Source organism: Streptopelia decaocto (assembly GCF_964273445.1).
Source record: "Streptopelia decaocto genome assembly, chromosome: 10".
NCBI classification, from domain to species: Eukaryota; Metazoa; Chordata; class Aves; order Columbiformes; family Columbidae; genus Streptopelia; species Streptopelia decaocto.
Window position 1 is genome coordinate 4,146,658 of NC_138665.1, and position 23,043 is coordinate 4,169,700.

At 41.4% G+C, this 23,043-nt stretch overlaps 1 protein-coding gene across 2 annotated transcripts in view; it reads left to right on the top strand.

Moving 5' to 3' along the window:
- Positions 1-23,043, top strand: part of GRIA3 (glutamate ionotropic receptor AMPA type subunit 3) — a 144,568-nt gene that overhangs the window by 20,144 nt on the left and 101,381 nt on the right. For both annotated transcript variants that reach the window (XM_082061564.1, XM_082061563.1), the window contains exon 3: positions 11,281-11,520. In XM_082061564.1, coding sequence (XP_081917690.1) covers positions 11,281-11,520 — 240 coding nt within the window. The remainder of the gene's footprint in view (positions 1-11,280; positions 11,521-23,043) is intronic.

The following is a 23,043-nucleotide window of genomic DNA, read 5'->3' on the forward strand; positions in this document are numbered from 1 at the left end:
CATAGTGTGTATTTGATGTCTTCCCTTCAACTCTGAAAGGCATTCTCCCATGTGAGCAGCTTGTGGGGCTGGTGGGATTAGGATGAAAAGTGGTCTCTTAGCAGTAGGAGGTTGTGGATTGCCAGGATGGCTTTAAAAATAGAAAATTTGGCTATAATTTGTGGTGCCTGATCTGAGAGCTTGAACTGGTAATTCCTGTGGCATGGCAAGGACTGACTGAGAGCTGTAGAAGGGTCACTGAAGCGATGCTTACTAAGGGCACGATCCACAGCACATTGCTCTTTAGAAATTCATGCTTATTTTCTGCCATAAGGACTAGAATTTTTGTTCCCATGACCAGAAAAGACTTGGATAGCATTGAGGTTCCTTTGTTGTTTTGGTCTTCTCCCTGCCTCAGTTTTCCTCTCCTTCCTAAGTTTCCGCAGTGTTTTGGTGTCAGAGAAGCAATTTTGGGTGTGTAGAAGCAGCTTGACCAAGCCGTGGATCTTCAGGTGTGTGCGGTTCTATAGAAATTCAAGTGCTGCCCCACACTGCCACTGCCTCGTGACACTGTGGGTTTCTGATGAGGACTTTTAGGACCTCTTGAGTAGAAGGACTGCTGGTCTGGCTTTGATATGAAGCATTTAGCTCTTCTCGGTCAAGAGAAGGTGTGGGAAGAGTTCCACTTCTCAATCGCCATCACAGCCTCATGCTGTTGCTGATGATTAGTGAGATTGTTCTCTGTGTATGAATGTAGCAGGGTCTCATGAAGCACAGAAAGCAATGGATTTGCACCAGGTGAACATTTCGCTATACTACTGGCTGAGAGCAGACTTTGAATCAGTACTTAAAGCTACCACAGTCTGTCCAAACCCTCTGAGATGGACAAACAATTTCAACCTAGGCCTGTCCCACTTGACCGCCCCCTCCTCCTCAGAAAGGGCAGCAGTCAGTGAAGAATTAACATGTAGCAATGTGACTTTTCTCTCACAATCAGGCTTTTGCTGTACCATTTCCATCAATTTTGGCTTCCACATTATTCAGCTGTGCACCAGACAGCTCTTTTGTTATGTGCCAATTAACCCAGCTTGATAAATAGTGATTATGCATAATTTATACAGAATAATATTCTTCTTGTTCCCTGTAAATAATGCACTGGCTTAGCTGAGGGTACTGGTCTGTGAATTACTGTTAGATGCGCTTGTGAAGTCCAAGAGGCTGGTAGAAAGAAGGACGCTTTGGACTGTAAGGCAGATAGAAATGATACCAAGAAAAAAACCAGATGGGGGGGGTGCTTTTGTTTTTGTAAGGGAAGATGGGATTTCGGTTTTGCAGTTCTGTAGTTTGCTCTTTCAATGTACTGAACGGCCCTCTCGGCTCTAGTCCAGCTCTCAGTGAAGTCTGTGGAAGCTTCTCCAATGATGCTGGTGGATACTCGATTGAACCCCTAAGGAGCGTCTTCAGATGATATCCCTGGCTGCTGAAGGCAGGTTTTCACAGCCATTCTCTTTCCTCTTCTGCGTTAACTCCTCTGAAGTCTCTCAGACTGATAAGGTGACAGCAGTGGGACACAAGGAGGGGTCAGAATTGCACAGCCCCATGGACCTAGAGTAAACAGGGGGAGGAGATACAGAAATGTGAAATCTAGTTCACTGGTCCAAGATGTGCTGGCAGTGACAACGCTTGCTGGAATACTATTGCAGAGCCTCCAGGAAAGTGTTCGGGACTGTTGCTTTGGGTAAACTGGGCTGTCTGTCAGCCAGCACCATGCTCTGCATGCACAGAGCCAACTGGAAACCCTCCGGAGCAGGAGGCTGCTTGCACAGCTGCTGTTCTGGCAATAGCATCCCCTTTCTCCTTGGACAGCCTTCATCCTGGCCTTCAGCTCGTGGTGAATTTTACCCAGTTCAGTGGTTCCAGGTGTGTTTGCCATTTTGCCTCTCCTATCTCATCCTCTGTAATATATCCCCACAGGCCTATAAATGGCATCACCTCAGCAGACTCAGCTCATCTTTCATCACACTGCCAGAGCCTTGTTTTGATTTATTGCCTTTCACCACAGTGGCCCAGAATGAAGTCAACTTCTGAAATCGCTTAGGGAAGGATCTGCTGAACAAGCATACTAATATGCCTTCACCTTTCTACTTCCTCCGTATTGGGGTGTTCCAGTGAAATAAGAAATCCCTTGGGAGTATCGCAGCGCTGCAGACGGCTGCTGCTCATTCGCAGCCCTGCGGTGCCATTGCCTCGGACAGCTGCGCTCGGTTCAGCCCGTGTTCTGCCTGCCGTCCTCAGCTGCAAAATGCTGCCGTGTTCTGATGGGTGTGACTTGGTTTCTCTTCATACCAAAAGCACTTGCTTTTCTCTTAGCCTCTTGTTTGAAGTATCAATCAAATATGTGAGATAGATTGTCTCAGAAGATGGTAGCAACAGCTACTGGGATACTCCCTGGTCTACCACATCTTGTCAAATTAACATTAAAAATGATTTTTTAACCTGTCTTTTTGTCCCAAGGCAGAGTGCTTAATGGCTTGTGGAACTCTTATTACTTTGAATAAAATTATAGGAACATCCATGATTTTATGTTAAACTATAAATGTTACAATGTGTTTATTAAAATATGCATATTAGTAGAGTATAGTGGCTGCCTGTGAGTAAATGGCTGCTAAATTGTGCTAAATCCTTGTGTTTTATAACTTAATAACCTTTGAAAGAATAGGGTTTCTCATGTTTTTCCTCTGGCTGAGATTTTTAGAAAAATTCCTTCAGAAAACAGGAGGTACAGTTACAATCCAAAGTGATCACAACATGCTGGCATAACATACTAGGTTAAAATGAACAGCATTTCAAGTGGTGCAATAGATGGAAGCAAGTTATTTAACTTGAGTGTGTTACATATTTGTGTTGCACGCACACTGTCTGTGTTTCTGCAGAGATTAGTCGTGAAACACGAGTTGGAGTCTTGGATGTGAAGAACACAAATGATCGTTGTTTGCTATGAATATGTTTAAACTCCCCTTGGGAAAACTTTGCCGGGTCCTCTGGGTCCCTCACACAGGTGTTAGCTCATCTTCTGTGCTTCAAGGAGAAAGGAGCTAAGTTGTTAAGTTGCTAAACTTAAGTTGTTAGGTTGCTAAACTTGAGGCTGGTGCCTGAACTCCTGAGCGTCCAGGGTGGTGGAGCTGCCCATCAGGAGCAGAGTGCATGTTGCACATGCTGCTGTTGCTGGCAAGGCATTGATTGTCCTGGAGAAACTGAGCAGACACATCTCTTCATCAAAGCACGAAAGGCAGATACTGATGCCTTCCCATGCCCCCCAGCCATGAGTTTAACTCGCTGCGAAGAGAAGCCTCTTGCTGCTCCTCCTACTATCTCCTCTGGTGTCAGGACCAGCATCAGCAGTAAGTGGAAGGAGCTCACAGATAGCACAAATATGCAGAGTTTAGACCCAAGTTCTGCAATGGTGTTACAACTCTTCTTTCTAAGAGGTTTTTGTTTTAAACTGCATAGTGTGTATTTGATGTCTTCCCTTCAACTCCGAAAGGAATTCTCCCTTGTGAGCGGCTTGTGGGGCTGGTGGGATTAGAATGGAAAGTGGTCTGTTAACAGTAGGAGGTTGTGGATTGCCAGGATGGCTTTAAAAATAGATAATTTGGCTATTTGTGGTGCCTGATCTGAGAGCTTGAACTCCATCTTGTAAAGAAACAAGCAAGGTAATGCAGTGTTCTGATAGCACATACTTAAGCATAGTCCTCAAATACCTAACATATTTTTAAAATCATCTTCCAAAAAAATCAGTTGATTTGTATGGCATGTACCTATCTCCTCTCGCCTTTAGTCCATTTTATGCTTGAAACCCCTGTTTTGTTTCCCTCAGGCTCCAATAGATTATACTTCAAATTGAGCCATGATAATCTGATTCAGAGCCTTTCAGAAGGAGTGTTCTCATAGAACTCCAAATCCACGGTGTTTTAAAAAAAAACATGTATAGTAGTGATTCCAGTTAAACAAAATCTTTTTATAATTTGGACCTACTGATAAGGGGCTGATACTTTTCCTTGAAACAGGGTGGATTGACTCCTGTGTTTCTTCCGCCATCAGAAATGTGTTATAAATACAGAGTTGTTTGGGTTTTTTGATGGAAAGTGAAACATACATTTTAATTTGGCAGGTGCTCATTTGATAGATACTTGCTTTGTGCTTGAATGTCATAAGGTTCTTCACATTTTTTTTCGTTTTTTTAGCTTTGTGCCCAGTGACCTGCAAACAGGGGTGGCTCAGGCTCCACATAATCTCAGCTTTGGGAGCAGCTTGGGAACTAGACAGTAAGCAAGTGGGTAACAGCAGCACAAGCAGCGTAGCACGTTCCGAGCCACTCGGGCCACCTGCAGTACGTTCTCTGCCTGGATGAAGAACGCTTTTCAGAGAGCTCAGCACAGCTTGCTCAGGACAATCCGGGCGGTGTCCTGCCTGACTTTCTGTCTGTCTTACAGTTTGTAGCTCAAGGATGTCCTTGTTATTGACATTTTAAATATATTAGCTAGTTATTTTAAATATATTAGCTAGTTATTTTAAATACCAAAGCTTTATTTGCGTATACATCTCATTGACAGTTTGGGAGCACAGGTTTTGGTCCTGGTTTACCTTTTATCTGAGTGAAGTCACGCTACTGGACAAAGTACATCAGATCCGAAGGTACCTCTCTCTGAGTGCTTTCTGAAACTGTCTTTCTTCAGCCTTTCTGTCTGAAAGGATCAGACTTCAGATGTGCATTGGTCCTGAGCGGCCGTCGCAGGTCTCAGCAGCACCTCTTGGCATCAGGGTGTGCACGAGGCTCCGTGCTGCTGGTGTTGCTGCTGGTGTTGCTGCTGGTGTTGCTGCTGGTGTTGCTGCTGGTGTTGCTGCTGGCACCAGGGCAGCCTGAGTGGCCTATTTTTATTGTTGCAAGCTGGCATTTTTCATACGCTCATAAAATGCACACAAATGTTCCAGTGTGAATGGAAGATCCAGCACGCAGCAAATTCATGTGCATTGTGAGGCTTTTATTTGACTCTAGTAGTATATATATAGGCCAAAATGTGTAAAGTTTAATGAGTCGAGTCTTGTATGTCATAAATAATTGGGTATACTGAAGGAAACCAGGGTTGTGGTCGTGCATTTGTACAGCACCCAGCCCCCAGGAGCTGTACTTGCAATCAGGGTTCCGAAATCATCCTGAAAAGTGGATAAGAAATAAAGACTCATTTAATAACGCGTGATGGAGTCATGACAGGGTGACAAAAGTCATCTGGAACAGGATCTTGACCAGAGAATGTTTGGGGTTGCTTGGATCTAGACATTTGTTTTGGATTGCTTTCCAGTAAATGGTTTGTAAAATATAATATGAATGGATTAATCTTTATGCCTTTCATTTGTAATTTAATAATGCTTCCCTCCCAGTGCCTGAACATACTGGCTTTATTTTATTTGCTCTTCTAAAAAGAAATGCAAACTGAAGGAAGTGTCTATGTTTGAAGAAGGCAAATAGAATGAAGCAAGCTGAGTAGTTCTTTATAAAAAGAACTAAATAAACACACTGCAGTTGTATCACCGAGAAAACTGTTGCCGTAAATGAAGTAATGAGAGTAAATCATACTTTTGTTTTGATCTTTGCTGTGAGGTTTTGGGTTGGTTTTTTGTGTGTGTTGGTGTGGATTTTGTTGTTGCTGTTGTTTGATTTCTTGTTTTCTGTGTTTTGGGTTTTTTCGGTTTTGTTTGTGTGTTTTGGGGAATGTTTTTATGTTTGTAAGGGCACATCCTTTGTTAGATAGGATGAGAAATGATGCTATAGCAAATATCTCAGGAGGAGTTATATCCCATTCCAAGTTGTAATTTCTTGGTTCCCTCCCACCATCAAGAATATTCACTATTAACTATTTCAGAAATTGATGTTTCCAGAAATGCTTCTTTTCTCAGCTGAATTTTAAACAGCTCCATGGAATATTTTCTTCTTGCCAGAATTTGATGTCTTAACAAGTTAAATGTAAAAGCTAGCTTTATTTGCCTTAGGTAAATCCAGTTAATTTCATTTTTAATTTTTAGTGTGATGAATTTATCTTTAAAGGAAGCTCTCAAGCCTAATTGCCTGGAGACCCACCCAAAGTAGCTCCTTCTGCATTCAGGGGCAGTTGCTGTGCTGATCTGAGGGCTCAGGGCAGAGAGTGTCCCTTTTCATTCAGTGTTTTGAAGCGAAAGGGAAAGAAAGCAAGAGAGGCACTGTCGGTCTCTCCGAGAACCTGTATGCTTTCTGCATGAAGTGATGTTCATGATAAACCATGCCTTGTTACAGCAAGGAAGTCATAGGATGGAGCCTTGCATAGAATATAGCAACTGCTCTGAGATACACTGCATATTATTCCATTACAAAGTAGTGCCATTAGTCTGTTGGCAGAGGCTGGCAGTGAGAATTGTCTGGAATCCAAGACAACCGGCAGAAGAAAGTGGAGGGAATAAAATGATTTCACAGCTGAGGGAAACACAGAACACAAAACCGAGGCACTGGCACGAGCAACGTGCAGCAGCGTAAGTTGTGGCTGCGCTGGTCCCACAGCGCTGCATGATTCCCAGTGACCCGGCCTCGCGGTGCCCCCAGGACACGGGACGGGTTTGTCAGACCTGCTTCATAGGGACAAAGGGGAAATTACTTGTCCACACAAATGGTAGTGAAGGAGTGGTGTCCAGGGACTGTACCTCCAGCCCCTGACTCCAGAACCGCCCGGCTCTTACAGCCCTGGGCACCGTTTGCCATGCTGGGGAAGATCCTCCCAACTTCTGCAAGTCAGTCCTTAATGAGTAGTGGAAATGGTGCATTAAGAGCCACCCATTAACATATTTTCTTTTGTTGGCTTTATACATATTTTCTTTAAACAAGCAAAATTGAAACCTACCTTTAAATCTTCCTAGTAATGCTTCAGTGGTTTGTAGTAAGAACTGAAAGTGAAAAAAAATAAAGGTGTTGGAGAAGTTTTGAGTGTAGCTTCTGGGTAATAGACAGTAGAAATGTCAGAGCACATACAGCCTTGCTGTGTCAGGAATACTCACAGTCACTAAAAGGCAGAAGAACTAAATACCATTAGAAAGCAAAAACATTAATTTTAAAAATACACAAAATGTCTAATAACTTGTGTGAAATGGGGCATCTTTGGAGACTCTGGCCTCGAGCCTTCCTGCGATCCGACTGGAAAAAAAATCACATTTGATTAATCTTATCACGTTTCTGTGGTGGGGCTGGTTGACTGGAGGCAGGATGGAGCTGCTGGTAAGACAGCAGGCTCTGGGGTTCATTGAGTCACACTGATGGTTACAGTGGCTCAGCTGCTATTTGGTACAGAAACGAAGATTTTTATTTGAGTTCTTGTTTGCTTTTGTTATTTGATGGTTGGTTTGTTTGTTTGGGGGGGCTGCCATTTGTGGTTTTGTTTGTTTGGTTTTGTGGTTTGTTTTGGTTTGAGGTTTTTTTAAAATCAAATTCCACTTACCACTGTGATCACTCTGGCTGCGAGTGTTTTCCTTCCTTGGCAGGAAACTCCGGGCTGTCACACAGAATCCCAGAGTGTCAGGGGTTGGAAGGGACCTGGAAAGCTCATCCAGTGCAATCCCCCCATGGAGCAGGAACACCCAGATGAGGTTACACAGGAAGGTGTCCAGGCGGGTTGGAATGTCTGCAGAGAAGGACACTCCACAACCTCCCTGGGCAGCCTCGGCCAGTGTTCTATGACCCTCACTGAGTAGAAGTTTCTTCTCAAATTTAAGTGGAACCTCCTGTGTTCCAGTTTGTACCCATAACCCCTTGTCCTGTCATTGGCTGTCACCGAGAAGAGCCTGGTTCCATCCTCCTGACACTCACCCTTTATATATCTGTAAACATTACTGAGGTCACCCCTCAGTCTCCTCTTCTCCAGCTCCAGAGCCCCAGCTCCCTCAGCCTTTCCTCACACGGGAGATGATCCACTCCATCATCTTTGTTGCCCTGCACTGGACTCTCTCCAGCAGTTCCCTGTCCTTCTGGAACTGAGGGGCCCAGAACTGGACAACCTGCAACTTCCTCATCTTCCCTCCACACGCTTGGGAATTCACAGGCTTCTGTCCCGCCACCCCTTCCTCTCCTGCGCATGAGGGCACGTGGCAGCTGCCTGGCTCTGGGAACAGGCCCAGGCTGAGTCTCCATTAATGTATGCTCACCTTGCACCTAATGCCAAAGTAATGGGTTATTATGATCTCCTGTTGGATAACTGCGCTCAGGACCTTTGTTCCTTGTTTGTGCTGGTTGCAACTTTTACAGATCAGATTATAAAGTGACTTGGAAATGGATGCAGATCCGCAGTATTAATAACTATAATTAAGAGCAATTTCATAAAGGCATAGCTCAGCAAAAACCAAAAAACACATCCTTTTTTTGAGGAATGGGCTTGCATCAGGATTTGTTTAAATCACTTCTTTAACAGCCAAAGTATGAGTTTAACCATCTGCATTTTTCAGAAAGGGAAAAACAAACATCAATCAACTGTGATTAATTAAGGAAAAATACCAAAGTTCTTACTGGAGCATGAGGATTGTTCTGATTGTCAATAGAAAGTAGTTTGTAAAAAGAGCTTAAAGTTAAGGTTTAGTTAGCCTTTTTAAAAATTTGTGTATGGATCAGTGATGTTAGAATAGTATTGTAATTAAAATGAACGTAACCAAATGTTTGGGTTTTGGAAAACAAGTAACAATATGGCTGTGGGTTCAGTAGGTTAATCTGATCACATAGGAGATTAGGCACAAACTAAACAAAAGACCTAATGCTACAAAATTGTAACAAAACTGTGAGTTCGGAAATGCAAATGAACATTGAGGTTCAAGATATCTGTCCTTTTAGCTTCTCCTTATAGAAACAAAGGTTTATTTGCCTTTTAAATGGGCCAATAAATTCGAATTGGCACTCTACAGTGTGTGCAGAATAGATGGTCAAGAAGCGTAAACTATAAGAAATAAGCAGAGGAGCTTAAGAGATGAAGATTTTTCGAAACTAATAGAATACAGATAGACTGTAAAAGTGTTAAGTCCCGAAGATCTGCAGTGAATACAAACCTGAATCAGGGGAAATAAGACTGGGCAGAAAGGTGCAACTGTTAGAAGGTATTTTTAGGAACAAAAAGTTATTAGGAACACGAATTGCAACTATCTGAAAGGCCAAGCCAGGAGCTCCCACCTGCGCTGGGATGCTCGGTGCGGGCAGCAGCTCCGTGCTGGCTATTGGGTGCTGTTTGGAGAGGGTCCTGCTTATGGTCAGGTTGTCCGCAGACTCTGATTTTTTTCTGAGATTATTCACAAATTGAAAATGGGCTCTTTGCATAAATGATCTCAACCTTCTATGAAAATCGATACGCCTTAATTCAGTGTTTTAAAATAGCCATGAGAGTCAGTATTTTGTCTAAAGGACAAAGACGAACCGTTTTCAAACTGCTGACTGTGGTGCTTGGGTGCATAAGAACAAGAGCGAGCACAAACTAGACCGATTCTCAGGTGGTTCCCAGCACAATGCAGAGGAACTGGTCCATACTGGAGCTGTCGCTTACCTTCAGCACTGCACCTGTTCTCTCTGCTGAGCCCCCGTGACTTTTTTTTCAGATACTCTGTCCCTCTAAGTCTGAGAAATCTCACTCGAGTGGCAGTTCAGAAGTATTCCTGAGCCTTATACTTTAATTTGATAGGAAATTACAGGTGAACCCAAGATCATTCGAAATACTCTGGGAGTTTAGGGTCAGGAGATGTTTGAGAATATGTTTTGTTTCCATTGCAGGAAAGGATGTTTCCTGAAATACTTGCTCCTCTCTGCTTTCTCCACAGGAGAGAATCTACAGAAAAAAATCTAGTAAACTAGGCCATTAATAAATATGTAAAAGAAGCCTGATCTGTGCAGTACCGGCTGGGTGTATGTGAGGACGCCCAGCTCTGCTGGCCCCACTTCAGTGACTATTCCCATCGAGTCAGAGGGCTTACACGCCATTAAAATGATTTGAAAACTGCCACACTTTCTACTGTAGTCTTTATTTTTCCTTTTTTTCACCTGATAGTACCTTTTATTTGTTACTTTAGCAGATCATTTTTATGGTAGCTTTTCTACTTTATATCCTGCTGGTATATAGTTTAACAAAATGCCTTCTGAAACAGTGTATTTAATTCCTCAGTCATGCCTCTGGGAATAAATTATTGCTGTATTATAACTTCTTTTATATCTTTTCTTTAATGTGGTTGAGAACTTCTGCAAACTTCTATTTCAGAAATCACTACTTCTTATTCCCTCTCTGTGCCTCGTGTGCATCTCTCTTCTGTCTGTGCCAGCGGTTGGTACCCGCCACTGGTTGTCCTGTTGCAGCGGCTTAAACACTTAAAGAAATTCCTTAATAGCATTTATATTTTTGCATCTGGATCTCCAGGAAGAAAATTGAATTTTCAAGCCTGGCTACCTGTTTGAGGTGCTATCCATGATGCTGTGATGAGCTGATACTGTGGAGAATCCTTTTTAAAATTACTTTAACAGGCATTAGTGATTCTGAATGGTAGCACTTCTGGTGGAAAATGTTTCATGGTGGTACTTTTGGAAGTAAAGATGCTGTATATTTCCATGTAGAAATCATGTCGTCTTTACCGGTGATTATTTCCCCTTGCTTTTTGCAAAGTTAAATATGCAACGTTTTGGCAAAAGTGGTTAATGGCGCTAGTTGAAAATTGATGTTAAATGCAGTTATTGACAAGTTAAATTGTTAATGTTGAATGAACAATTTTCTGGGAAACTTATTTTCATTACGAATGGGATTTGCTCATCTCAGTCCAGAAATGTTTTGATGTAGAAGGGCTCCTACAGCTTCTATGCTGTAGTGTGTTTCGGTTGCACAATCTTTATCGTGGAGCAGAGCCCCAGCATCTCACATATCAAGCTCCCATGCTCTCTCTGATGCAGTCTCCTTCCATGGAATTTTACAGAAAAACAATGTAATTCCATGTTTATTTTTAAAGAATATGGAGAGATCAGTGGATTATAAAAATATAGCAGGATAAATCGCAATCAAAAATGTGCTTGGGCCGGTTTAATTGTGACAAAGTTGGTACAACTTGCAGCTACACTGAAATGAATGTATATTATCTCATTAATTCATTCCATCTTCTGCATCATACAAAATAATTTCAGGATTGGTTAGAAGACTTATTTGAAATATACTTTGAAATTTTGTCTGTGTTCATTGTATGTTAAATCCTAACACTCCCATCTGTCTCTTTCAGTCTGTTCACAGTTTTCCAGAGGAGTTTATGCCATCTTTGGATTCTATGACCAGATGTCAATGAACACGCTGACGTCATTTTGTGGAGCCCTTCACACATCCTTCGTCACACCCAGCTTCCCAACAGATGCCGATGTGCAGTTTGTCATCCAGATGCGGCCAGCATTAAAAGGAGCCATCTTGAGTCTCTTGGCTCATTATAAGTGGGAAAAGTTTGTGTACCTCTATGACACCGAACGGGGTAAGCACCATCATTTGAAGTGATTTTTCTATTTCATAACTTGCTGTAAGTACCACCAGAATCTGTATGTGCAGCCCATCCCAGTTTTCTTTTGGATGCAGGTAGCACATTCTCATGGTACTAGGAAACAAGTTTATTCTGAAGAAACTAAAACAAATGGATGAATGAAACGAAGGCATCTTTGTATTACTGATCGTGTTGTCTGGAGGACGGTGTTAGCAGTGCAAGCATTCAATTTGGAATACCGGGTTTCCATGAAACCACATACTCAATGCTTGCCAGGGTTTTTGAGTTCTTGCAAAATACAAAATTTGGCACTATGAAGTAGGTTTTTAAGCAAGACCTTCCACTGTGTGTGACATTGCAAATCCCACACCACTTTACATAAATGCACATTTCTCCTGTCACTGGACAAAGACAATCCATGCTAAGATACACTCTGGAGATGTCTAGGCATCAATAACAGTCTAAAAATAAAATGCATAAGATGCATTAGGGCTCTGCTGGAGAAAAGATGCTCTAGATATGTCACATAGATATCCAGAGATGAATTTAGATACACGACAAGAATGACCAGAGATATGTTTTACTAAATGAAAACCTACTAAAACCAGTGTTCCCATGCTTAAGACAATTGTTAACCACTAAGCAGCACCAAAGGCAGCAATCCTGTCAAAAAGAGATCTAAGCATCAGAAAACATTTTCTGTGAGGAATCTTGCGTATTCCTGTGGAGCAGCCATTGCCAGCTGCTCTGAGCATCTGGGTTTTACTTGGTTACAGATTTCACCTGGGTAGCACTTTTTGCATCAGATAGTTGTGGCATTGCCCTTCTCACCAGCTTTGTAGTTAACACCTCCAAGACCTTCAGCTCAGAGGGGTCTGAATGGAGCCAGAGAAACTCAGATTCCATTCCCAGCCCCCATGACCAAGTTCTGATACCCTGGGCTACTGCATATTGATAAAGATCAAGTCTTCAGTGGCTGTGCTTTTCACACTGAAGATTAATAGCATCACCCAACTAAGGACATACTGTATGTTGAAAGACAGTAATTTTTAGTCTGGTTTAGGTGAATGCCAAGAGTTCAGAATTTTCTGAGTAAATTGGAGATGTTAAGTATTTCTAGCATTGAAAAATACTGACTATGAGATCAAGTAAGAACGAGTATGGAAATGTTAAGAATGCCATTAGTTTTTAAATCTTTTAAAGCCACTACTCCAAACATCCATATTTCTGGTCTAGTCTGCTTTTAAATGAATGCTTCTGTGAATATGTTATTTGTCTGAGCAAGGAAGGTTTGATGTGGCCAAATGCAATAAACTTACAGCATGAGTTAAAGTAAACTGTAATGTATTCCAGGACTGATGAAACTTACCGTGATTAAGGCTGATAAAGTTTGCTTTGGAAAGAGATGCATCAGATCATATCTAATAAGAAATTTGGCACTTCAGACTGGAATAATCATCCAAAACAGTGGAAGCTTCTCTAGAACTTGTCTGGATGGTATGACTGTCAGACCCACTGAGATAGTAACAAAGTCTTGAGGGAAGAGTCACAGACTCAAACTTGCATTTTTCTACAGTTCTCAGTGTGGACAATCTTTAGGCAGACACAGTCTAATCATGAGCTTATGATGAATAATTCCTTTCGAGCAGTTTAGGTTGTGTCTAGGCTTCATTTTGCCTTGTTCATACTAAGATTTTAACCACAGGTTAAAACACAGCTCTTGCTGGCGAAATTGAGCCCAGGAACCTGACTTTAGCTCTGAAGTTTGAATTAGATGACAGTGCAGGTGACTGTAGGGTTGTAAAATGTAGCTCAGGGCTAGAGGATGAAGGACAGCTGTGTCTTTAGGATGGAAAAGGCATCAGTGCATATACGTAGCTTGGTGATGGGCTTTGAGTTGTTTGAGATAACCTACCATATCTTATCTTTCCTTCCTTCCTTCCTATGTTGTTTGATAACATATTCGCCATCTACTGAAACAGGAACAAAAATGGACAGTTGATTATCTTCAGCTACTGCTGGTTTAGTTAGGTTCAAACAAACTTGGTAGCAGTCTTATCAGAGTTATAATTACTGTATTCTTCCAGCATTAAAATAAATAAAGATTCATGTAGGCAGGGCAATTAGATACTGAGAAATACATTAGATTCCTTTGTTTGATGAGCAGTAATCATGGATGACAGCACCTGAAATATTTGGCAATTCCAGTAGGCTGCCTAACTCTTTGTGGTAGGCCTTCATATCTTAAACCTAAACAGTAATAATGGTGAATGACTCCTTGTGTCAGGTAATGAATAGGCTGTGCATGTTCCTGTCCTGAGATACCATTGGAAATGAGACTGCTAGAGCTGTCACAATTTTTAATAATTCCTGTCTTAGATATTTAACTGCTTTGGGGCACAAACAGTGTAGAGAAGGTGTTAAGCAGTTGACTTTCAGTTCCTGAAATAATCGTTTAAATACTGCCTTTTCTGTGGAGATTATTATCTCACTGGTTCTGAGAATCTGAGAAACTGCAAAACATTAGTCTGCTCTTTCTTACGTTGAATATCAGTTATGGGCTAAATTGTTCTTGCAAGTAGTTTTACTGTGTTCTGCTGAAGCAAAACACTGCCATGTCTTAAAAATTGCATTTACTCTTAAATACTGCAGCATATTACAGATGACATACAAAACTGAATAAGCCTTCTTATGGTTTTATACTGCTTATTGAACTGTTTCAGTTTAACCTTAAAAGAATGGAGAATCAGCTTTATAAAATTGTTTTCCTTAGCAGTGGCTTTTTTCTTCTTTGCCATTAAGTCATGTATTCAGATGGTTTCCCCCTTGGTGACACTAGGCACAATACTGTGATGCTTGGCTCTTGCAATTAAGACAAAAGATACATCTCAAACAATAGAATAAAGTTAAGATCTACAATTATATAGATAGGTGGTGAAGCTTTTAATCCTGTGAGTTAGTATGTACGTTGCATATGTTTATATTTGTAAGTACATTATTTTCTGTTGCTATGAGATGACTCAGTGTTGCAGCAGTGCTCAGAAATGTATATTTATGTGCAGGTGCAAAATTCAATTTCTTAAAAGCTGCTAAAGCACACAGAAAGAAAACAAAATCTGAGATTTATGAATTGAAGCAGCAAGAATTATGTCTTATCATTGCTTATTTCAGTTGCTGGACTTATTCTTTTGTGAAGAAACTGAAATTTAGGAGAAATACCAAATTGCATGTTCTTCCCCTAGTACCAGCATAAAAAAAATAACTCATACTTTGCAGAGAGTAATGATAAATTCAGCAGTGGCTGCTAAGGGAATAAAGGACATTAAGCGGTGTGTAGAACATGTAATCATATGCTCATTGCATGCCACATGCTTTTAGTTCATGTGAAGGGGAAAGGCAGGGCTGATTTCTGTTTGTATTAACTCACATCAGTTACTTGACACTGTTGGTTGCTGTGATGCATGCAAAAGTCTGATTAATTATATGGTGCTAACTGCCTCAGTAGGCTTCTCTGCAGTAGAACTAAGACTAATTAAGATTATGTCAGGATGAAATGAGATGGGGTTACATACAGAAAGCTATTAAGAATTTGGGTAGCGCTTGTCAGGAAAGTCACCTTTTGCGTCTCATGCTGAGGATTATGTTTCACCAAACACCTCAGGTTTATTTCCAGTCTTCAGGTCTGTTTCTCCTCTTGTTTTACGTTACTGTGGATCAGATGTTGTTCCACTGAAGTCAATAGACCACAGCGACACTGGTGTGGATGTGTGGAGAGGTAAATTTGTGGTTTTCGTAGTCATCTTGGTGCTGTGTGAAAGTGTGAAGCACTTCTCATTTAATTATAAAAATGGTATGGTAGATTTTAATACTGAAGTTGTTTATTTAGATTTCCATAATGTTTCTTAAGTAACGTTTCAGTTTATTTTTGCCTGAGAAACACTGTTTTGTACAGGTTTTTCACTTCCCATCTGTCAGTACAACACAGGCATTTTGTCCTAAGTTACTTTGATTTGTCATACCTGCTGTGCACAAAGACATTGATTTCTGTCATGTAGATCATTTAAACAAAATCCCACCAACTGGATTCTGCGATGTGATCAAGTCTTCCTCCTCTTCCTTCAGATCACAGGAGTCATCACAGGACATGGAATTGACTTTGTGTGATACCTCCCTGCACAATGGGAGCTCAGTCTAGACAGAGGTGCAGCTACATCACAGTCTCTATGACTTTGTAGTCAACTACTTCTCTAAAGCTGAAAATCTTCTGTCATTTGGTTTTGATTCAGTCTATATTGCAGGTATCCAGCAATACCTAAAATCAAGAAAAACAAAACAAAACAAAACAGCTTTGGTAAATAGCGTTATCGTTGGCTAATATTTGTTTTGATTGGTTGACACTGGCTAGATGAAGGCTGAGTCACAGGAGTGCTTGTCTAAAGCCTCGGGTTATGCAACTAAGAAGAGCTGAAAATATCTGCTTTAAAAGCAATTACGTCTTTAATCCTTACTGCCACAGACATGCAAACATTTGACCTGAACATAATGGACGGGTAAGGATGCGGAAGGCCTGAAAACATGGCTTCAGAAAACATGACCTGTCCTATTTCTCTTAATATAAAACCTTCTGGTCCCCTGTTGCGTAAAGAAATGTCAGGTGAAGAGCCAAAGTACAACTGTAAGCTTCCAAGTGATTATGTGTAAGGCATCAGATTGCCTTAAATTAGGTTCAGTACAAGGCAATGAGGTCTGATTCACTGCTTCTGCCGAAGACAAAGAATAACTTTTCTGTTTAGTTCTGCTTTTACAAAATGGGGTTAGTTATCTATTACTATCAAAGGACAAGACACTTCTGTACTGCTTTCCCTGGAGAATGAGAGATTGGAGCTGATAAAAGAAGCAGTATGTAGAACCAGGCTCATTATATCTCTCACAAAATTCAATTGATGGATTTATTTTTCTTTTTGATGAAGTAAGAGTTGCACTGAAATGTACTGATATGTAGAACATAATATTTTTTGCGAAACATCTGGGGTAAGATTAATTTTTCTGGCATCTAAAAAGACTCTGGTTTAGTCCCTAGGGATTTTGGAATGTTGTGTTCTGGTGAACTGAGTCTCAGCTGAAAATAGCGATGAAAAATGTAATCCAACACAGAATGGCCAGCTCCTGTTGGTAAGAACCTTCCATCAGCAGTCAGGTGCAAAAGAACTCCTCCTTCCACACAGATCATTTGTTAAACCCTGTGTTGTCTTTCTGTGTGTCGGGAACTTATATCTTCACTTACTAGATAAAGATCATTCTTCAGTAAAGAGGGAAAGTGAAACTGCTGGTAGAAGCTACACCAGCCTTAGTAAACCCTGAATTCAGCACCTGCTGAACAGTCAAATGTCAGAAGAATCAACAGCGGGGCTGTTCATTAACATGTTTATTCTCCAGAGCAGGAGAGTTATTCCGCTAGCTGCAGAACTGGTCTGAAGCCCTTGCGTGAAGGAAAAAGCGTTTAAGGCTGGCTCAAGTTTTCTCAGAATTAAACATGGCATTCTTCAATTTTTAAATTAAAAATTTTCTTTGCTAGTATGTTTATACCAGTTTAATTCTCCTCAGTTGCACCTGTAAGGTTGAAGTGATGTATTTTGCTTACACTTTCAAAAGTATGAAAGGATTTAAAATCTTGACATTTTCTATAAATATCAGTCTTTGGCGGAGAATAATGGAACATACAAAGCATGTTGGAAGCCTATAAAACACCAAAGGTGATAAAACAAGGAAGAGTTACTGCAAACCTTGGTTCTGCTGAGTTCTTTGGCTCTTTTACAAGAGCGTTTTGGACAGCAGCCCGGGATCGCGGGGATGACATGTAGGCAACATCAGTTGCTAGCATTTAGATAGCTATGTAGATGAGCTGCCTCATTCTCCTTTTCCACTTCTTTATATACTGGGAGATGCACAGCAGGGAATGAAGTCTTGGCGAGACCTGAGCTGAGGCTCGGCCTCTGTGTCACAGAACAGCAAAGCTCTATGTTTGACGAATCGTGTGCTCCACTAACTGCCATCCAGAAATTTTCGTCTAAGTCATGATCTCGGCAAAAAGGCAACTTGTGGCACAGCAACAAAATGTTGCAGCTTTTGCGTGGCTTTGCTTGAAATTATGTGATGTAGATTCAAGTTTTCAAGCTCTGCTACAGTACAGAGCACACACAGTGTAAAGACCATTATGGTAGAAAATGCATTATTTAGATTTAAAGAACCATGTAGTTATGTGCAATAAGAAAATGTTCTGTTTCTTTCACTGTCAGCCTTTTGGGAATGAGTGATTTTACCATCTTATAATGCCTTAGAATTTGTATTTATGTAGAATGGAAAGTCATAGATACTGCTTAGCAAAGTTTGTATGAAATATAAGTAATTTACCCTGACAAAGAGGCAAATCTCGACATTCTTATTTATGGCGCATTGCTTTGTTGTTTTCAGCAGGATAATGGATGAACTAAGGCTCCATTCAGGAAACATGCCAGAACCTTACCTGAAAGATTCCAGGATTGTTTTACTGTTTGACTTCACTGTGTTCAGGAACAATCTGAGCCTGAACAGTTAAATCTAGCTTTTGATAATCCCTTGACATTTATTTCCTCAGAAATCTCTGAAGTCTCATACAGACTCCTTTTATCTTGGTCTCGGTGGTACACAGATACAGAAGAAAGCCCTTTTACTGAACACTGAGACCCCGTGTGGGAGAATGGATGTTGGCTGGTTTTTGGGTAGACTGAGAGCCTTAAGCATTTTTCTCCTGATCTTTCCCATTAGCTGCTATTTGTTTAGCTTACCCCTGCTAATCACTGAAGCAATTTTTCTAGCTTATGAACAAGAGGAGTGAGTCAACTTTGAAAGTCACCCAGCACGAGATGTATCGTGCTGGCAAGACTAAGATGCGGCTGAAGACCAACAGCACAGAGTTCATGGCTGAAGCTGAAGCTTTGTGCCTCTTTACAAGCTCTGTGTATACACAGCGGGCTCAGCTGGGTGTTGAGATGCCCAGATGTGATGCCTGAGCATCCTTTGAAGCTGTTGGAACACACACTTCTGTCAGCAGTGTTTTCCAACAAGTGGAAAACATGTTTTCCAACATGTGCTACAAATGTGTGTCTTGTTTCATGGAGCCCCTGAGAATAGGGAAGCGTGTCAGCCCATTCGTGAAGAGAAGCAGAAACAGCAGAGCAAGAACCTGGTGTGACAGCGTGGTGACGGTGTGGCACCATCCATTCTTCCATCCACACATCATGGTGTTGTGATGGGGTGTTGTGGTAGCCTCACTCACGCTGAGTGTGAATCCAGTTGTTGCTAAGAGAGCATCAGAATCTGACCTCACTTGATGTGAAATCAGCCTGTAAAATGTTCAGGGTACAGAGTATGAACAGTGAAGTCCTGCATAAGGGATTTCTGGAAACCTAAAGCAGGATGTGTGCGACCCTCGTGGTCCTAATGAAAACAGCTGGAACTCTCAGGAATATGAGCTGAGGCCCTGAATATCTTACGTAGTGAACAGAACTAGCAGCATTGCCACTCACCCATGCCTTAGAGATGAAGTCTGCAAACAATCACATTTATAAACAGACTTGTGTAAATGCATGCATTTAAATATTTATCTTCTCATAAATATGTATGTTTTATCAGCTTTTGGTATGGTGATAACTTTTTTATTATAAGTAATGTATGTGGCTGAAGCTTTTGTTTTCAGTTGATTTTAAGTGTGTATCAGCAAGGCTGAAATGGTTAGAATCTGACACTTCCAGATTTCTTGGAACAAAGCTAAAGTTCAGGACTGTTTCCAAGTGCAGGTGCAGGGGGGAAGGGCTAAAAAGATATATAGGTGGGGTTGTTGGTTCTTTTGCTCTGAGGCAAGGGCAAAGACTTGGCACAAAGCTCAGCCTTAAAGGGGATGGAAAGGCTTTGCTTGGAACCAGAGGAGACAAGGTGGAATTTGTTCATCTCCTGGGGGGGAGATGGGACTTCTTAGACTGGGAAGGAAGGCTGTAGAAAAGACCTGTATGCGAAGGGCTGCGAGTAAATTTTTATCACACCTATTTATTTACACCATCTCACCAAAACAATCTAGGAGTTTATTTAAAGTTACTTTGTGTGAGTTTACATTTTTGCATCTGTATAAGCAGCATGGCTTTAAGGACTGGAAGCCTTTGGTGTCTTTGGCATCCAGATGCCCAGAGCAAGGGGGAGCAGCCTCACCTGGGGAGCTGTGCTGGTTCTGTTTGTGTGTGAGAACTGTCTTGCTGACTTAAAGTCTGTGTAAGGGGGTTGGTACTTGGAGTGGGACTGTAGAAAGTGTCACTATATAGTAATGGAATCAAGATGAAGTAATTTTTAGTTATGTATCGAAAAGAGACGTGTAACATTGCGTTAGTATGTGAACTTTACTACATATTTCAGTGGAGTAGCATGTTCTGGTTATTGTGTGTTTTCTGAAGGAAAAACATTTTGACATCCTGTACCTTAATGCAGTTAAGATGGCAATATTTATCATATTAGTGTTCTTCCAAGTTTGCACATTTTATCTCCCTTCACTGGATCTTGACGGTATGTTGACTCTTCCCATGCATCTTTCATCACCTAGAAAAAGTTCACTTTTAAACTGAATGATGGCTGTTTTTTGTGACCCATGGTATTTTGTGGAACAGTGGTTCTTTCTTATTCACAATGAGGGAACAGATTCCTTACATACGCTACGAGAGACCTCACACTTCTGTGAGCGTGATGTGATACTGAGAAGATCTTCAGCCCAGGCAAATGAACCATTCACCAGGTGAAGAACTTCCTTGGAATGAGCACAGGCTGTTGTGGCTTAATGGAATGGCTGTAATAGCTGCAAGTGGTAGAAAACGCCAAATACAAAGGAGATTTCTCCAATGCTTGAGGAATATATGAGTAAAATGGAGTATCTGAACAAGTTAGTAAATCAGAGCTTCTCTTTTCATAGAGTGGTTTCAGATACTCCAGAGCTAAGCAATGACACGTTCTTTTCTCTCTACCAAAAAACAGGCTTCGTATGCAGTTTGAATTTCTTTTGATACAGGACTATAGAGCACGCTGGGTGAATGGCGTGTAAGAACTTAGCTTTTTAAAGGCTTTGTGCTTTTGAAGTTATTTTCATTTGATAGTCTCAAACAACAATGAATGAAGATCAACAATATCTGTACGGGGCATGCAAGGCTTTTCAGTTCTGTTTTTCAGATTGAAGATTTGGTGTACTGATCAGCAGGCTAATAACCTGATCTTCTTCTACTTACGTATGTGGAAATCATAGAATCATAGAATGGCTTGGGTTGGAAGGGACCTTAAAGATCATCCAGTTCCAATACCCCCGTAAGGGACAGGGACACCTCCCACCAGACCAGGTCTCTCAGAGCCCCTTCCAGCCTGGTCTGGAACACTTCCAGGATGAGGCATGCACAGCTGCTCTGGGCAGCCTGTGCCAGGGCCTCAACACCCTCATGGGGAAGAATTTCTTCCTTATATCTAATCTAAATCTCTCCTCTTTCAGTTTAAAGCCCTTACCCCGTGTCCAGTCACTGTGTGCCCTTGTAAAAAGTCCCTCTCCAGCTTTCTTGTAGGTCCCTTTAGGTACTGGCATGTCTCCCCGGAGCCTTCTCTTCTGCAGGCTGAACAACCCCAGCTCTCTCAGCCAGTGTTCATAGCAGAGCTGTTCCAGCCTCGGATCATCTTTGTGGCCTCCTCTGGACTTGCTGCAACAGGTCCGTGTCCTTCTTATGTTGGAGACCCCAGAGCTGAACACATACTACAGGTGTGGTCTCATGAGAGCGGAGTAGAAGGTCAGAATCACCTTCCTCGACCTGCTGGTCATGCTTCTGATGCAGCCCAGGATACAGTTGGCTTTCTGAGCTCTGAGTGCACATTGCCGGGTCATGTTGAGCTTCTCATCAACCAACACCGCACGTGCTTCTCCTCAGGGCTGCCCTTAATCTCTTCTCCACCCAGCCTGTATTTGTACTTGGGATTGCCCCAGCCCATATGCAGGACCTTATACTTGGCCTTGTTGAACTTCACGAGGTTCACATGCTCCTATCTCTCAAGCTTGTCTGGGTCCCTCTGGACAACATCCCTTCCCTCCAGCATGTTGACCGACCACACAGCTTAGTGTCATCAGCAAACTTGCTGACGGTGCACTTAGTCCCACTGTCCATGTTGCCAACAAAGGTGTTAAACAGTGCTGGTCCCCATACTGACCCCTGAGGAACTCTACTTGTCACTGGTCTCCGCTTGGATATCAAAACTTTGACCACAACTCTTTGAGTGAGACCATCTAGCAAATTCCTTATCTACTGAGTGGTCCATCCATGAAATCCATTTCTCTCCAATTTAGAGATAGTATCAAATGCTTTGCACAAATCCAGAAATACTTTGAGTTGAAAGCACAGTGAGCTTTGATTTAAGAGATGATGCAGAATGTCATACTGGCAGTCAATGGCTATGGCTACTAATGAAGAACAGTGTTTCATACTCCTACACAAGAATTCCCTTAAATTTTACCATTAATTTCCCTTCTCACCTAGAAAAAAAACTTGAGGCTTTGAGGAAATTCATAATGGCTTGCTAAAAAGCTTTGCATTTAAGGTAGTTAATTAAATGTTTGTCATGGAGTATATATGAAGGAATCCACTGGTTATAGCTTCAATACCTTCTTTCATTTGTGACACTTGGCCCTTTTAGATGTAGTTTCTTTTTTCAGGCTTCAGAGAATTTACCAAACTGTTTAACCACATACCTTTTTCTTTCCAGAAAACATCGGTTGTCTCAGTAAGCATAAAGAAGACTTGAATGCTTTGTAGAAGACCAACAAATGTGAATGCATTTATGACAGACCCACTCAGCTGGCATGTAAAGTGACCTCATATTGTATTTAGGTTAAGGAGTTCTTAAAGGATTTTTCTCTTACAGAGATGGATTTTTCTCTGGTTTCTCATGAGACATTTAAAATCACACCTTTTTCTTCTTTTTCTCTTTTAGCTCTCCTTCTTGCAATTGACAGTAGGACAGCACTGTGAGTGAGCATTTCAGAAGACAGTGTATTACTCTAGTACAGTGGAGTGAAAAACACATCCATAAAGTGATTAAGTATTAATCTCTAAAGAAAAAAAAAAAGTGAAAAGTTCCTGGCATGAATTTTATACCTAGTAACAAGTAATAATGCATTTCTTGAGCTCTAGATGCATCGCTTTTCCTGGCCGCCTCTTTTGCTCTGATTCATGATGCAAAGAATCTCCAGGAGAGAAAGGTGACCTAAGGTTTTATTCCTCATGATCCTGAGCTCATCCTGTTCACAGCCTGTTGCTTTGCACTTAAAAGTGTTTTTTACTTACCTTGGTTGTCAGCTGCTCAAAGAAACAAATCAGCAGTCAGTGATTTACGCAGCATAGCAGCATTTAGTCAGGGCCCCTCTTCAGTTTCTTAAAGTGATTAAGCACGGAGTTGTCATCTCTTACAACC